At 41.8% G+C, this 17,711-nt stretch overlaps 1 protein-coding gene across 2 annotated transcripts in view; it reads left to right on the top strand.

Annotated features, from left to right (window-relative positions):
- The window catches only part of MTMR7 (myotubularin related protein 7), a 116,409-nt gene that overhangs the window by 57,967 nt on the left and 40,731 nt on the right, over positions 1-17,711 (top strand). For both annotated transcript variants that reach the window (XM_003823654.6, XM_008977323.4), the window contains 2 exons: positions 5,953-6,081; positions 13,725-13,859. In XM_003823654.6, the coding sequence (XP_003823702.3) occupies positions 5,953-6,081; positions 13,725-13,859 (264 nt within the window). The remainder of the gene's footprint in view (positions 1-5,952; positions 6,082-13,724; positions 13,860-17,711) is intronic.

The following is a 17,711-nucleotide window of genomic DNA, read 5'->3' as shown; positions in this document are numbered from 1 at the left end:
CAGACTGCAAAACATGAGTTACTCAGCATTTCTTTTCAGAAGCAACACACAGCAAAACAAAACTAACAGCAAAACAAAACTAACAAGGAACAAACTGTTTTGAAGCAGAAAAGGTAAAAACCTAGGGGATTTTCTGATTTTGCAAATATCACTGTAATGGGAGGAAGATGATGTATCCTGATTTGTCACTAACTTAGCAAGAGAACACAAGTTGTCTTATTTCAGAAAATTTTTGACTAATAATCCATGGAGAGAGAGAGATCCAAATCCATTCCTTTTGCTTTTGACCCCATGGCTGAGAAAACATTTACTTTTTCCTCTCTTGTTTGACAACTTATCTTATTTCTTCTCACAAATCCTATGAGGTAGGTGGGTGAAGAAGTGTCATTTGATGGAAAAGAATCAATTGAAGGTGGTGGAAATAACAGCAGACGTAGAATACAAAACTTAGATTCTAGAACCAATTCTGCTATTTTCTTTGGCCTTGGGCAGGCTAATATTACTATTACCTGTATCATCTTACCACCATCGCTATTTATAAGACACTTGCTTATGGTAGTCTAAGTCTCTAAGCTCAGATTTCTTTTTTTACCTAATCCTTGAAATTGTCTTTATTTAAATAAAGTAATTTGTATTCATTGCTAGGTTAAAGTTTTAATCTAACTCTCTTGGAATAAAATATAAAATACAACCCAAACCAGTCAGTTTATTAAAGCTCATTTATTTCAGTTCTCCACAGCTATATTTTATGTATCATGCATTATTTTGTTTTATTCACATATATGTCATTTTATCCTGTTCATAACCTCCTCCTTCTCCCTGTTCATCATAAATTCCTTGAAATAAATTTTAGCACTGAAATGTTTAAGAAGATTGTCTGTATAGATATCTCTCAGTTTCTGACAACTCTTATCCTAAAGTGCTCAGATGAATGATTCGTCCTTGGAGGTCTGAGTGACACTTTTGGATTGCATCTTAGATGGCTAGTAACCTGCGGTGATAAATATATTTACTGGAAGATTCTAACCCGGTTAACAAAGATCAGCTGTCCTGGGAGTGTGAAATCTTCAAGGCCAAAAACTCTTATTCATTTCTGCTCTTGCAGCTGAGTGTAATGCCTGGCGTATAATAAGTACTCAGTAAAAGCTTGTTGAATGAGTGAAAGAGTTACCAAAAGATTCCCCTTGCCAGGACAGCACCAAGGGATGTGGGCACTCCAGGAAGGTCAATTAATTTAGTGGAGCACAAAGAAAATCGGTTTACTTATTCATTTTAAAAAATGGTAAAATGATTAACTGACTAATCCACTTTCATTAACTAAGGCAGAGTGCATGTAAAGAAAATTCAGGAGAAAAACATTTTCCATTCCTCTGAACTTCTTATATTCTCTCTGAATTTTGTCAGGTGGTTTTCCAAACCAGACAAAATCCTGAGAGGCATACTGAGGTGTTTGAAAATTAGCGACATATGTTGCATCATTGTGTGCATTATGTATTGTCAGAATTTTGACTACAACTCTGTGAGCTTGTTGCAAAAATGGCAGCAGTCAATGCTAAGATTGTTTTTCCTTTTCTTTTTTCATTGTGATTTAAAAAATGCATAACATAAAGTTTGCCATCTTAGTCATTTTTAAGGTATAGTTTAGGAGTGTTAAGTAGATTGACATTGTTGTACTATAGATCTCTGGAACTTTTCAACTCCAGAACTGATACTCTATATCCATTAAACAACTCCCCATTCCCACCTACCACAGCCCCTGGCAACCATCATTCTACTTCTTGTTTCTATGAATTTTACTACTTTAGATACCTCATATAAGTGGAATCATACAGTATTTTCTTTTTGTGACAGGCTTATGTCATTTAATGTCCTCAAGGTTCATCTGTGTTATAGCATGTAACAGGATTTCCTTCCTTTTTAGGGCTGAATAATATTTAATTGTAATGATATACCACATTTTGCTTATCCATTCATCACTTGTTGGACATCTGGGTTGTTTCTACCTCTTGGCTGTGAATAATGCTCAGCGGATATGGTTGTGCAAGTATCTCTTGGAGATTCTGCTTTCAAGTCCTTTGGGCATACATCCAGAAGTGAGATTGCTGGATCATGTAGGAATTCTATTTTTAAATTCCTGAAGAGCCTCCATACTGTTTTCCACAGTGGTTGCATAATTTTATATCCCCATCCACAGTGCACTAGGGTTTCAATTTATCTGAGTGCTCACCAGTACTAGTTTTATTATGTTTTCATTCTTTCATTTTGTAATAGCAGCCGTCCTAACAGTTGTGAGTTAGCATCTCATTGTGGTTTTGATTTTGATTTCCCTAAGATACGCAATTTACTAATAGCTTCTCACATTCTGTAGGTTGCTTTTTCACTTTTGATTGTGTCCTTTGATGTATAAAAGTTTTTAATTTTGATATGGTTCCATTTGTCTAGTATTTTCTTTTGTTGTTTCTGCTTTTGCTGTCATACATAATAAATCAGTGCCAACTCCAATGTCATAAAGCTTGTCCCTTATGTTCTTTTCTAGGAGTTTAATACTTTTGGGTCTTATGTTTAGGTCTTTAGTCCATTTTGAGTTAATTTTTTTATATAGTACAAGATATGACCCGTCTTTATTTTATTTTACTTTTGCATGTGGGTATCTAGTTTTCCCAGTACCATCTGTTGAAGAGACTAATCTTTCCCCATTAAGTAGTCTTGGCACCCATGCTGTGGATCATATGACCATATACATGAGGGTTTACTTCTGGGTTCTCTATTCCATTGGCCTATTTTTCTGTCTTTATTCCAGTACCACCCTGTTTGATTGCTGCAAAATAGATATGGCTTTGTACTATATTTTGAAATTATGAAGTGTAAGTCCTCTTTGTTCTTTTTCAAAATTGTTTTTTTGCTATTTGGGGTCCCTGGAGAATCCATGTAAATTTTAGGATGAATTTTTCTACTTCTGCAAAAAATGCCCTTGAGATTTTGATAGGGATTGCCTTGTGGTTGCTTTGTGTAGGATGGACATCTTCACAATATTAAGTCTTCCAGTGCATGAACACAAGGTATCTTACCATTTACTTGTGTCTTTAATTCCTTTCAGTGGTGTTTTATATTTTCAAGGTAGGATTGTTATTTTAATTTCCACTTGAGAGTGCTGTCTACTTTGATGAAAGCAGGACAAATATCCATGCTTCTAGCTTGGTAAGAGGTTGTATCTTCCCGTGTTAACCGACACCCTAAATCTGCTTTTCTCAAAGGCATTCTAGCTTCTTAGAGTTCCCCAAGCAAGTACTCATCAGAATGCCTTATAACTTAAGCTGTGACCCATGGAGCTTTTTCCCCTAGACCCAGTGCTCTGGGGAAGGCAGAAATCCTCGTAACTGGTATTGTGTTCATAGAGGGGAGGCCTCCACATCTGATGCAAGCCTGGCCATTGGTGACTGGGCGCAGGTTGTTGAGCTCTTTGTCCTGGCACATGCCAAGCCATCAAAATCTACATATTCTACTCTGCAGAGTGAGAGCTCTGGTGCTCTTAGAGGGTAGGAGGTGGTCTTCTTGCTCCTTTGTGAATCAAGAGGGCCCTGAGTTGCGGCCAAGGAGAGTGGGCCTCTGGGTGTTGATTTTCTCTATTTGGTCTCATTCCAGCTATGGTGCACACAGGGCCGTGACGCCAGTGAACCTAGGTGTTTATTTAGTCTTAGAAGACCATAAAAGGGCCTAGCAGGAGCTTATCTCTTGCTCTTCAAACAGGCTGTGTGAAATAAGCATGTTGACAAATCTTGCATGTTACTGTTATTTAACCATGAAACTTTGCAGTTCCTTAGTGTTGTTACAAGGAAGAATGTAGGTAATTCCCAACTTGCTGAAAACCTACTCATTTCCTTTTAAAAACTGTTATTTTAGGAAAATGTTGTTGGTCTGGTGCAATGACTACATGTCTCTTGAACCTCAAACAAACAGGTGTGGTCCATGTCATAGTGTTCTAGCTGGCTGACTTCATGGAGGTTCAGACACCAGATTGGCAAGGGGGAGGGAGTGCCGTATTTTATGGCAGTCTTCCCAGCTAAAGCTCTCTGAGTCCAAGTTGGTTGAGCCTTCTGTTCTTGGCAGATTTTCCTTTAGAGTGTCAATGCCACAGCCCATGTTAAACTCTTTGGTAATCTTCTTTCCTAAAATGTCTGGTAGAACCTTGAAATTAGACTTTGGGCCTGTGAACATCTTTTCTGTGGCCCTTTTATTCCCTGCTCTATGTTGTTTTCTATTCTGCTAACAAAGACAATGGAGGCCAGCAAGGGAGGCATCATCACAGAAGACTTTATAAGAGGCTTGGATTTCAGTTGTGGGTTTTCAACCCCTACAACCCCATCTTCCAGAGTGATAAGGGCGGGTGGAGATGGACACAGGACCTGCAGATAAAGTATTTCCCCTTGATATGGGTTTCTGTGTCCCCACCCAAATCTCATCTTAAATCGTAGCTCCCATAATCCCAACATGTCATGGGAGGGACCCGGTGGGAGGTAATTGGATCATGGGAGCTGGTCTTTCCCATGCTGTTCTCATGATAGTGAATAAGTCTCACAAGATCTAATGCTTTATAAAGGGCAGTTCCCCTACACACGCTGTCTTGCCTGCCGCCACGTAAGATGTGCCTCTGCTCCTCCTTCACCTTTTGCCATGCTTATGAGACCTCCCAGCCATGTGGAACTGTGAGTCCATTAAACCTTTTTCTTTATAAATTACCCAGTCTCAAGTGTTTCTTTATAACCGTATGAAAATGGACTAGTACACTCCTGTTGTTACACATACTTGAGGACTCCCTTGAGATGACGAGGAAGATGTTTGACATCCAGGAAGTAAAGAGGTGCCTGACATATCCCAGGACACTTCCATGTGGGTGATCTTCACGTTGCGAAAAGACTGATGGACTGAAGTGAAAGCAAAATGTGTTGAGCAACAGTAGCCTCAACTGCTATCACTGTTGCTACCACTAACATTTGTTTTGGATTTAGTGGTTTATAAAGTGCTTTGCCATGGGTGTTACCGGATTTGATCCATCTGTCAACCCCATGAGATATTGTTGCTGCAGTATCACTTCTAGAGATTAGCAAACCATGGTGCACCGTGTAGTTTGGCTTCCCCAGGGTCATGAAGTTGTTCAGTCAGAGCCAGGTTCTAAACTGCTGATTTCTGGTTCTTAATTGCAAGATCCTTCCAAGGCACCCTTCCACTGTGGTAATCACTCTCAGGGATGCGTAGAAAGAGTACATCGATCCTTACCACTTATCAAATCAACACATAAGAAACAAAAATCAAGCTGTTACATTGCGCGGTAATGTGTGGCACATGAGGAAATCTGCATGGGCTGAAAGGTCAAGGAAGAAGCTTCCCGAAGGAGGTGGAACTTCGATTGGCCCTTGAAGAACGGATGGGATTTGGGAAGGTGGAGGGCAGGAGTGTCCGGGGAGGCATCAGCTTGTGTGATGTGTCAGGGTCAGGAATGCACACTGGGCATGTGAGAGCCACAGAGGTAACCTGCTGGCTTAACCAGTGTGCTTATGTTTTAGGAAAACTGTCTCCCGGTGTCATTCTGTCTTTCAACCAAATCCTGGCAGCTCAGATTTTCTCAGCCAGGGTGCAAAATTGCAGTTTGTCTCTTTCTGATGAAAGGAAGGCCTCATTGTCACTGGTCTTGCACAAAGAGCCCATGGAGAGAAGGGACAGTGCACGGGGACAGAACACTCAGGGTAGCTTGCGTTCCTTCAGAATGATTACATAGAATCAGCGGCACTTCCTTCCTCTGAAGTGGCTTTGAGTTTCCTCGAAATAGCCTCCTCTGTAACATGGTTAAGGGAACTTAAGGATGTACCTGTAAGCGTGGTGAAGTGGAATTTCTGGGGGCAGTTCGCAGGGCATTACTAGATGGCCTAAAAATCTCTTTGTATTTTCTGGTAACAGGTCTGTGACTCTTATCCTACTGAACTGTACGTTCCCAAATCGGCCACGGCACACATCATAGTGGGGAGTTCCAAATTCCGGAGTAGACGGCGATTTCCTGTCCTTTCTTACTATTATAAAGATAACCACGTAAGTCTCGAGGCGTGTTTTTGTTTTACACTTTGCTTTTCTAGTTTTATCATAAGCAGGCATTTTCTAGCTGCCTTCTGCTGTGCATGTGTGTGTGTTTGAATTCTTCAGAAGGTATGTGGATATTCCTGTGCATGGTATGGCATGATACAACTATGCTAAGTCCTTATCTCATGTAGACTTCCTATGTTTATTTGAAAGTAATGTAATGATTCAGAAAATGACTCAATAGATTCAGAAAACCCCTAAAGCTAATCATCCAAGTGAATACTGTCCTTAGTGGGCACCTTGGGAATCTCTTTGCTTATTCAGTGCTGGAGATCTGTGGCATGCCTATTTTAGAAAATCCCCCGAAGTCCGTGGCCCATTCTTTTTCTCTATTATGTTTTTTTTTTTTTTTTTTTTTTTTTTTTGAGACAGAGTCTCACTCTGTCACCTGGGCTACAGTGCAGTGGTGCAATCTCGGCTCACTGCAACCTCTGCCTCCCAGGTTCAAGCATTTCTCCTGCCTCATCCTCTTGAGTAGCTGGGATTACAGGCACCTGCCACATGCCCAGCTAATTTTGGGTTTTTTTTTTTTGTATTTTTAGGAAAGAAGGGGTTTCACCATGTTGGCCAGGCTGGTCTTGAACTCCCGACCACAGGTGACCCACCTGCCTCGGCCTCACAAAGTGCTGGGATTACAGGTGTGAGCCACCGTGCCCGGCCTTATTACCTGTTTTTAAATTTCATGTTCTTTTGAGTATCTTCAGTATAAGAAATCTTTGGTTATAGAGAGCATGGGTTTTATTTTTAAAATATTATTTATAAAAGCCAGAATTGGGTTTGTCTGTAATAGAGACTCTAAGTAACAGTGGCTCTAATAGGATACAATTTTTTTCTCTTGCGTAAAATTCCCAGGGTGCGCAGTCCTAGCCTGGTAGCCTGGCCCCACCCCACTTAGCCTTCAGGTACTCAAGCTCCTTCTACCTTTCTGCTCTACCACCACCTGGATTTGGCCATGGCCTGCCTGGTGCAAGAGGTCACTTCAGTACAGTCACCACCCACACACTGCAGGTGGCAGGTGGCGGAGGGCTAATGGTGTGTGCCCAGCTTTTTAAGGAAGGCTTCCAAAAACTGCCACGTGACACCTCCCTTTCATCAGAATTGCACAGGGCAGGTATGGAAGTACAGTGTTACGTGTGGCCATTAAAACAGCTTAGAGTTCCGTTTCTGCGGAGGATAGGAAAACAAGTCCGGATGAACAAGAATGGTCTTTGGCACCCACTTGTAAAAGGTAGCAAAAAACCACCTTTAAAAAAGGTGGTTTAAAAAAACAAAATGTTCTTTGGTTCTAGCCAGGTGAGAGAGAAACTTTAGTTTTTAAGCTAGATAATATACTTCTGGATTCAAAGCCAAGTGAGGCTATAAACAAAGAGAGGAGAGTGTGTGAGTGTGTATCCACATGCGTGCACCTACAGCCGGGGGGTAGAGCAGGGTCTCAGTCAGATTCTAGAAGCTTCCAAAAATATCTGGAGCAATGCCAGCTTCATCAGAGTGAGCACATAGCCCTCTCTGTTGCTACTTTGAAGGAAAATATTAATTTAGTGGTGAAAGTTCTGTGAATTGGATAAAAATTATTTTTAGTTATACTCATTGCTCTTCTTCTTTTCCTAGCCTTGAATTAGGGTCTAAAGTATTTTATTAACTCCGAATGTATTTCACCCTGCACAGAGCTGGAGTACTGGTTAGAGGCAAAGGAAGATGTGATTTTTTTTTTGAAACAAGATCTCACTTTGTCACCCAGGCTGGAGTGCAGCGGCACAATCATAGCTCGCTGTAACTTCAAACTCCTGAGAGCTCAAGAGATCCTCGTGTCTCATCCCCGCAAGCAGTTAGGACTGTAGGCACATACCACCACACCTGCTAAGTTAACAAATTTGTGGAGAAGATATATATATATATATATTTTTTTTTTTTTCTGAGACGGCGTCTCGCTCTGTCGCCCAGGCTGGAGTGCAGTGGCACAATCTTGGCTCACTGCAGCCTTGACCTCCCCAGGCTCAAGTGATCTTCCCATCTCAGCCTCCCGAGTCACCGGGACAACGCGTGTGCCACCCCGCCCAGCTAATTGTTTTGCATTTTTTGTAGAGACGAGGAAAGCCATGTTGCCCAGGCTGGTCTTGAGCTCCTGTGCTCAAGTGATCTGCCCGCCTCGGCCTCCCATAGTGCTGGGATTACAGGCGTGAGGTGCCACCCCTTGCCTCTTTTTTTTTTTAAGATAGAATAAATAGAGATAGGAAGTTTCATGATGTTGCACTTGAAATTAGGTTGCTGGTAACATGCACATTTTTTTTTTTTTGTAGCATCCATTGATTAAAGAAGAGAGAAGACGAATCCAGGAGAGGGAGAAACGATCTTTTATTGTTGTTTCAGACGTGTTTTATTGTTGTCTGTAGAATATTTAAAAAGTGAGCACAGTGTGCCTAGCAACTCCCTTTTTATATTCTTGAGACAAGGGACATTTTACTTTTTGTCAGTGTGAGTAGTATCAGGATTAAATGTGTATTGTCTCAGAAAGAGAATTTTTAGCAGTTAGACCTCAGGGGCAGCTTCTTCCCCGGCTGACCTCAGACCCACATGGCTCCACGCCTGCTCCCCCAAGTGCTATTCTACTGAACCTCCAGGCCTGAAAATGAACTCACACAGCATAGTTAGAGCTTAAGAGTATTCATTGCCCATATTTAAGATTTTAAAGCAGAAACAACTTGAAGCTCTAGCTCTTCTTCCAAGGTACAGAACAGAGATGTGTCTCGAAGCAGCGCTGCGTGATGGGGTTACCCCAGGGAAGTCCTGAGTGAGCACACACCTGCCCGCCCACTCTCCCACCCCATGAACTGAAATCTATTTTGCAGGTGGAATAATGATCAAATTTGTGTTTTATAACAATGTTTACATTTTAATATCAAGGTTAATTATATAAATGCTTCTGATTTGACTAGGGCTTTTCCTAAAGGGAAGTATTATTACCAAAGGTGGATTTCTGTGCTTAATGGAAGACACTGAAATACCAGAGTAGTTATCTGTGCTGTCATTGCTCATCGATGGCCATATAGAAAACAGGCAGTCTCCCACAAAAAGTAAACAGGTACACATTCCATAAATTTGCTGATCTGTCTTCTCTTTGGTTATTTGAGACATTTTAGGCTTAAAGAGTACGTATTCCTACCCCCAAAGAATTTATGCTTATGAATAAGGATACTACATTTTATAGTGAAAATACTGTTTCCCACGTATGCTACCAAAGGGACACTTTTGATTTTGGTGGTGAGATGACTTGGCTAATTTTGGGCACTGGGAACTGGTGATCAGATTAGGAGAAGCTTGAAGTGCACTTGATTTTATGAACCTAAAGTTCTGTTCAATATAAAGGCCCCTGTGGAGGGTCCATCTTTCCCTTTGTATCAGCTGTTACCACACGTAGTGTTAGGTTGGTGCAAAAGTAATTGCAGTTTTTGCCATTACTTTTAGTGGATGTAATCACATTCTTTCACCCCCGTGGTGAGGGAGGGATTCCTGCTCTAGGTTACAGGGACAGCCAGACACACAGCACTTGACACTGGGCAGGTGAGATGAACAGTCACATATACTCACTGCCAAGGGGAGGAGGACACCACAGCCCATGAAGAGGCACATGAGGTTACGCTGAGGAGCAGAGTGACAGCCAGGGGCTGTGAGAGGCAGGCTGTGTAGTATCAGGAGCGTGGGGTCACCCTTGGTTCCTACAGGAGGATGCGATTAGCTTGCGTGCATCATTCCATGACTGGCAGGGAACTGAAACCTGCTGCTGGGGGACGGTCAGGAACTGCACCTGGTCTGTTGGATAAGAATTGTTTCACTTGGGAACCTTACCTGCAGGAGCAGAGCGTGGCAGGGAACTTGCAGTGAGGCCATTTGAGGCCCTCTCAGTTTTACCAGATGTCGAAGCAACACATAATATTAATTTTAGGCCTTACGCACATGGGTTATGTAGAGCCACGTGGGCTCCCTTTGAATATCCAGCTGTTAACAGCTTTATAGATCATGGTTAGAGATGCTTAGTCATGTGCGTTCGGAATTCTGTGCATCTTTCTTTGAGAGTTCTTAGAATTGCTATAGCCTTTGTTCTTTATTCTGCTAGGATTTTTTTTTTAAAGTTTCACTTTAAGATGGTGCACAGCATGGTCTCCCAAATTTACAGTACACATTTCGAGGAAACAAAACTCTAGAAGATTTCCAGTGAGGCAACTTTCCTTAGGAAAAATACAGACCTTCATGGTCTCTTTTTATAATGAATACTTATTGAAACTTCCTATGTGTTAGGCACAGTGCCAGGAGTTTTACAGTGTTATGCCCCTTCTCACACTCTGTAGTTTTAATATTTTACCCATTTTATAGATGAGAAAACTGAGGATCAGAGAAGATACATAAATTACCCAACATCATACAATGAGTGAGAGCACAACTGGTACTGGAAGCCAGGTCTTTCTGCTGCATCTTTATGTTTTGAGATGGAGTCTTGCTGTGTCACCCAGGCTGGAGTGCAGTGGCATGATCTCAGCTCACTGCAGCCTCTACCTCCCATGTTCAAGCGATTCTCCTGCCTCAGCCTCCCAAGCAGCTGGGATTACAGGCGTGCACCACCACTCCTGGCTAATTTTTGTATTTTTAGTAGAGATGGGTTTCACCATGTTGGCCAGGCTGGTCTCGAACCGCTGACCTCAGGTGATTCACCTGCCTTGGCCTCCCGAAGTGCTGGGATTACAGGCATGAGCCACTGTGCCTGGCTTTATGCTGTATCTTAATAAGGTATTGTGCTGCCTGACCTATTTCCTCCCACTGGGGCTTAAATTACTTTGTTAAGAATTCAGGATCAGGAAATACTCTGTCTGGATTCAAATCTTGGCTTCCCTATTTACTAACTGTGTGACTTTGAGTATGTTACTTAACCTCTCTTTGCTTTGGTCACTTCATGTATAAAGTGGAGCCAATAATAGGTCTTATTGTATATGATAATTAGGCTAATTAAATAAAAATATGCAAAGTTCTTATAATAGTGCCTATCATATAAACACTCAAAAACAGTAGTAAGCCATCAAAAATGTTGAATATTTTAATTATTAGTAGCATTGTAAATGAGTGCTATCCCTTCCAGTTTACAACTGAAGAGTTTTTAATCTGTGCTCTGACATCAGTAAGAAATGCTGCCAAGTAACAGTAATACTCTTTGGATAATCTGTCTAGGGCGTGTATAGGTGCACAAAAGCACTGAGACTACTTACTGTTCTGCACACAATTGAAAACCACATGTTAGCAATTACTGATTCAATGAAAAATTCCATTTAGATCATATCTTTAGTTTATTAAGAAAATCTAACTAGAAAATACCAAAAATGTAGTCTGTTTAATATGCGTGTTTTAATTTATCGACCACATTCCACAGTATAACAGTTCCAATATAGTTCCTCATTTAAAACTAGCTGTTCTAAACCAGAAGATAATTTGAAATAGTTGTTGTCCCTAAATTGCTTCATTTCATAGTTGGTGTCTCACTACTTTAGTGAGGTCTGGTGTGTGTGTTCTCAAATTCTCATCATTTAAATGTGTTACCATCCCCATCTAACCCTTCTGATGGAATCTAAGATTGTCTGGTGGTAGCTGTCCTTAACTAATATTTCTTTTTTTTTTTTGAGATGGAGTTTCACTCTCGCCCGGGCTGGAGTGCAGTGGTGCAATCTCAGTGCACTGCAAACTCCGCCTGTTGGGTTCAAGTGATTCTCCTGCCTCAGCCCCCTGGGTATCTGGGAGTGCATGTGTGTACCACCATGCCCACCTAATGTTTGTTGTATTTTTAGTAGCGACGGGGTTTCACTTTGTTGGACAGGCTGGTCTCGAACTCCTGACCTCAAGTTATCCCCCCACCTTGGCCTCCCAAAGTGCTGGGATTACAGGCCTGAGCCACCACACTGGGCTAACTAGTATTTCTTTAACCTGGATAAAGTATCATCTAAAGCCAACTCAGAATTATTCTCTTTCCAGGAAGAATTCCCTCTGAGCAGGTGGCAGACCCTGACCCCTTAAAGATTAAAGGAAACAGGACCCCTGTGAAAGCCATCTGTGTCATTTGCTTTCTGGTCCTTGGACATAGCTTGCCTTCTGCTCGCCAAGTCCCTCTTGATCCCCATCTTCACTTCCCCTTGCTCCTGGCCTTGCCGTTGCTTGCCATTCTGTCTGCCGTGCTCATACCCTCTGATCTTTTTCTCCTCCCCACCAGTCAGGAATGAGCCACCCTGGAGTGACTCTGCTGCTGCCCCTTTGCTTTGCTTCCCACGCCCACACCTTGTCCCCCTGGATTCTCAATCTGGCTGTAGGCCTCAGGCTTCCTTTAACCCCCTCAGTGATTGTCCGTCTCTGCAAAATGGTGTTAGCGCCCTCAGACAATGGCCCCTGTAATATGTCCAGCCATTCTATGGTTCTCCAACTTCAGAGCTAGTGAGAAATGTCCCCACCTTCTCCAACAAGGAGCGCCCAAGCCCTTTGGAGAGATCCAAACCCATGTTAAGTTGTCCTGGGTTGGGCTTGAAAGACAATTAAGCTATGGTTGGACTAAGAGCTGGGGTGCCCCTTCATGGATGGAACCCTGCAGTGCAAGCACGCTGAACAGGCTGTGACATGACAGGACTATTTGCAGTGAAACTTCCCCTCCATATTATCCTGCATGGAGGGGTTCTGTGACTGCCTGCATTCTTTCACACTGTGGACTTACAGTCTCAATGTAGATGCTTTGAGTCATTCAGGCATTTTATTGGGTGTTTTGTGTTTCATGTAAATGTTAAAACCTAAATCCATGAAAGTACTTTGCCACAAAAGCCGAAGTTTTATAGCTGCAAGGTAGGATCTGTACTACCTACTCATAACTCAGGGAAATGTTTCTGCTCTTCTAGCTGTCATCTGACAGTGCAATCTACTCTGTCAGAATTGCAGGTTACGGGACTTGTGGCAGAGAATGCAGATTGATTCCAAAAAAAAACCCCCTTGTTCTAAGTAGACTTGAGTCAGCACAGGTACGTGCCTGCTGTCCTTCGGTTTCACACCTAGCAGCAACCTGGGCTCTTGTCACCGTGAAAGTTTCCCGTTTAGAATTAGAATTGGTTTTTGGTATTTGTGATGTTTCTAGATGGGCTAGTTTAAAAAAAAAAAGGTTGGAAAGCATTAAAAAATAATTTCTATTTTATTAATGACACCATTAATTGTATCCTATGCATTTGAGGAGAACAGTTATTTATTTTGTATTTTTTCTTTCAGCAGGAAAATGAAGCAATATCAGTGAAAAGGAAAGTAGATTATTTAAATGGTTTTGAATATCATAACTTAGACCCTATCTAAACATCTCTACACATTCCTAATATTTTGCACAGACAGGTTCTTTGTATTGCTTGCCCATTAGTGGTTTGACTTGAATTTTAATAAACAAGGCTTGATTTCCAGAAAGCTGTATCACATTTTCATAAGCCGAGGTGGACTATCAGTGAGCCAAGGGCTCTTTGTTCTGGAGACACATGTAGAGTGTCTCTCATGGGTACAGTTACCTGATGGTGCTGTGTTGCTGTGACCTCTCCCCCTAGGCCTCCATCTGCCGGAGCAGCCAGCCCCTGTCCGGCTTCAGTGCCCGGTGCCTAGAGGACGAGCAGATGCTCCAGGCCATTAGGAAAGCCAATCCAGGAAGTGACTTCGTTTATGTCGTTGACACCCGGCCTAAAGTAAGTGTCACCGTTGCGATGCATGTCTTTGCACCTGAGTTGTGAAACTGGAGACAGGCAAAGGCTAGCCGACTGCCATCTCTTGTGCAGGTTGCTTGATCTGCAAAGGAGCGGTTCCTCTTGGCATAGTCAGTGTCTGGGCACCCTGCTGGCTACTTCCTGGAGCTCTAGTGCACCTGAAGCCTCCGACTATACAAGTACATTTTATATTTCCCCTGCCCCTAGCATTGTGCTGGGCACACAGGGGCACCCAAATGAATGTGGCTTCATTTTGGAGATTGCGCTCCTAAGTATACCATATTAGTACTTGGTTTCTTTCTAAAACAACCCTTTCTGCTCTGACAATAAAATTCACTCTGGAGCTCCAGCAGTTCAATTGTTGCGAAGTACTCAGCTATTATTTTTCAAATTCAACTTGTAGTAATCTATACCTATGACTTGGAAAGAACTATAAAATATAAGGTAAATTAAAAAATATTTTTTTCATAAAAAGTTCTAGGTGTGTAAATAGGTGTAGAAAAAGATCTGAAAGATTAAACCCTGAACTCTTAAAATTCCATGGAGAAGGGAGTAGGATTTGGGGACGTAGAGGGCTTTCTACTTGTTGATTGTTAGAAAAGTATTAGTTTACAATTATGTATGTATTAATTTATTAGTTTTCTAATTTAAGAAAACAAATAGGAAATAATAGATCTAGACATCAAGGAGTGAGCCACATTGATCTTACACTTACCTCCCACTCAGCCTTAACTTTTTTGTTTTTAAGGATAATCAGTGTTAAGTCCAATAAAATTCCAGTTTTTCTCCTTAGACTCAAGTCTTCTAAAACTTCAACAAGTGAAGTCCCCAGAGGGATGGACACAAAGTCACCTACAGGTGCATTGACTACAGCAGACAGAATGAGATGACAGAATGAAACGTCCCTTAGTTAGCTTATTTGCAATTGCACTTTCCTAGCCACTAATGAAAATGTGCCTGGACCTATGACTGAGGAGAAAGATGAACGTCCAGTTCTGTCTCCTTGTATGGTAAGCAGAGGAGTCCAGGATGTCCTGTTAGGCAACAAGAGTGGGATAGAGAAATTATGTTTAATCCTGTTAAAAAAATTGGGGCTGGGCGCAGTGGCTTATGCCTGTAATCCCAGCACTTTGGGAGGCCAAGGCAGGTGGATCATCTGAGGTCGGGAGTTTGAGACAAGCCTGACCAACATGGTGAAACCTCATCTTTATTAAAAATACAAAAATTAGCTGGGCATCATGGTGCATGCCTGTAATCCCAGTTACTGGGGAGGCTGAGGCGGGAGAATCGCTTGAACACGGGAGGCGGAGGTTGCGGTGAGCCGAGATCGTGCCATTGCACTCCAGCCTGGGCAACAAGAGTGAAACTCCATCTCAAAAACAAAAAACAAAAAACAAAAAATTGAGAGAATGTATACCACACTGTTTACAGTGGTTTTTCCTGTGGGGTGAGAAGTTCACTTTAGGAGACTTTTCACTTCATAAGTTAGAGTTTGAAATTTTTTTTTAATATAGAAAAGGTAAAAGAGCATAAGGACTTTAAATTTAGTTAAAAATAGTTACCATATGAATCAGCTGTTCCTTCCTAGGTATATAACCAAGAGAAATGAAAACTTATGTCCACATAAAAACTTGTATGTGAATATTTGTTCATTATTAGTAATAGCCTAAAATGTAAATAACCAAATGTTCATAAATGGAGAATGGATTTACAAAATATGGTATGTCCATTCAATGGAATATTATTCAGCTATAAAAAGGAATGGACTATGGATACATACTGCAACATGGAGGAACCTTGAAAGTGTCGTACTAAGAGGAAGAAGTCTGTCACAAAGGAATCATGAAATGCTTTCAACAGGCAATTTCAGAGCTATTGAAAGTAAACTGATGGTTGCCGAGGGCTGGGGGAAGGGAGAGAAATGGTGAGTGACTGCTAATGGGTAGTGGATGTCTCTTTAGGGTGATGGAAATATTCTAAAACGAGGTCATGGTGATGGTTGCACAACTCTGTGGGTATACCAAACACCATTGAGTCGTATGCTTTAAATGGGTGAATAGTATGACATGTGAATTACATGTCAGTGAAGGTATTAAAAAAAGAACATAGGAAATAAACATTACAACAGGAAGGGTAAAATAGAACCAGCAGCTCAAGTCATTTAAAAGTGTACACTGTGGGGAGGAGGTAATTATAGACACGGTCTACACTCATTGGTGATCCTAGAAATCACGAGAACTGAATCCTATCCTTTGTGTGGATACTCAGGCCTTGGTGATTTTCACGGATTCTCTGAACTTCATGTCACCAAGTATTATGATTTGTGTCCAGGATAATGGAATGTGATGTTTTCCTAGAGTGAGATCAGTGCCCTACTCGTCCCCTCATCTCAGAACCATCCTGTCTTCTTCGGAGCAAAGCACACAGCGGGAGAGAAGTGTGTGGAGTAGTGAGGATGGAGTTACTACTCACGGATGCCAGATGAGCGAATCATTCCTGGAGATCAGTGATGAAACCGATACCACAGCTAGATCACATTCACATTCTACTAGATTATAAGTAAAGGGTCCCTTCCTTTTAAATTCTCAGAGCACGACACACAGATAAAAGTTTCAAACTGAAAAAAAACATAGCTCCTTTGCTGGAAGATTTTCACTGAAACATATCAGAAAATCTCTGGCTTTTACTGTTCTCTGTCAATTTGTGCCCTTCTGTCTGGCTCATTGTGTTTAAACCCTTCCTTCTAATGTGACTGCCTTCCCACCTCTTCTTCGTACCCTTTGTTGAAGCAAGGTGGGGCTGTTTTGAATTTCCTAATAGTTACAGATGATTTAATGATTAGCTGCTTAGATATACTGAAGACAAGATAAGAAAAGGAAGAGAAAAGATGGGGGCTTTACTGAGGAGAGATTGGGAAGCCTGTTTCTTACCCTGTTTTTTTCAGATTTAAATAAAGCCAGACAGATTCACCTACTAATTTTAGGACCAGTGATCCAGATATGTACTGTGTTGTGTAAACCTTCTAGGAAACGTGGCAGCTGTAGAGCCAGGCATATTCCAGATTTAAAATAAATTAATCCAAAGGATCTGATTCGAAGGGTATATTTAGTGCTAAGTGTGTTTACTCTCAGCGATGAGTTTGACACTGATCCATTAAAGAAAACTGGGGTTTCGTACCAGCCGTGCCCTCTTCTCATATTTATCCGTGCACGCACACTTCACGTGAGTTTTAAACTGTTTGCTTAGAGCTTTCATTCTTTTAAAGACTGTGTGTGTTGATTTTTGTTCCAGAGTGTGTTAGGCCTCCTTGGTAGCCAGGAGACTGAGTTTGCTCTAGAAGGTGTGGACCCTGGCAAGCAGGCCCTTCTCAGGTTTGCTCACAGGTTTCATTAAAAAGAAAAAGGATTAGGAGCTGACCTGAATCGTTCTTGGCCTTTGAGCAAGGCTAGCCCCACATGAGAACTTCCAGAGCTGCCTGTTCAGATGAAAGCCTCAGAATTGCTTGTTGACATTTTTTGGGAGACACCAGCCTGGGCAACGTAGTGAGACCCCCATCTCTACAAAAAACAGAAAAAAATGAGCTGGATGTGGTGGCATGGGCCTGTAGTCCCAGCTACTCGGGAGGCTGAGGTGGGAGGATTGCTTAAGCCCAGGAGTCTGAGGCTGCACTGACCTGTGATGGTGCCACTGCACTGCAGCTGGGGCAACAGAGTGAGACCCTGTCTCGAAAGAAAAAGGAAAAATTGGGAGACAAAGTCAATGAAGTCTTCAAGCATGTATTGAATGTCAATTCCAAAGAAAATTATACTCTTCAGGGCACATATTACTGCTAGG

This window comes from Pan paniscus, chromosome 7 (genome assembly GCF_029289425.2).
Source record: "Pan paniscus chromosome 7, NHGRI_mPanPan1-v2.0_pri, whole genome shotgun sequence".
In the NCBI taxonomy this organism is placed as follows: Eukaryota; Metazoa; Chordata; class Mammalia; order Primates; family Hominidae; genus Pan; species Pan paniscus.
Note: the sequence above shows the minus strand (reverse complement) of the source record. Positions and strands in the feature narration are given on the sequence as shown.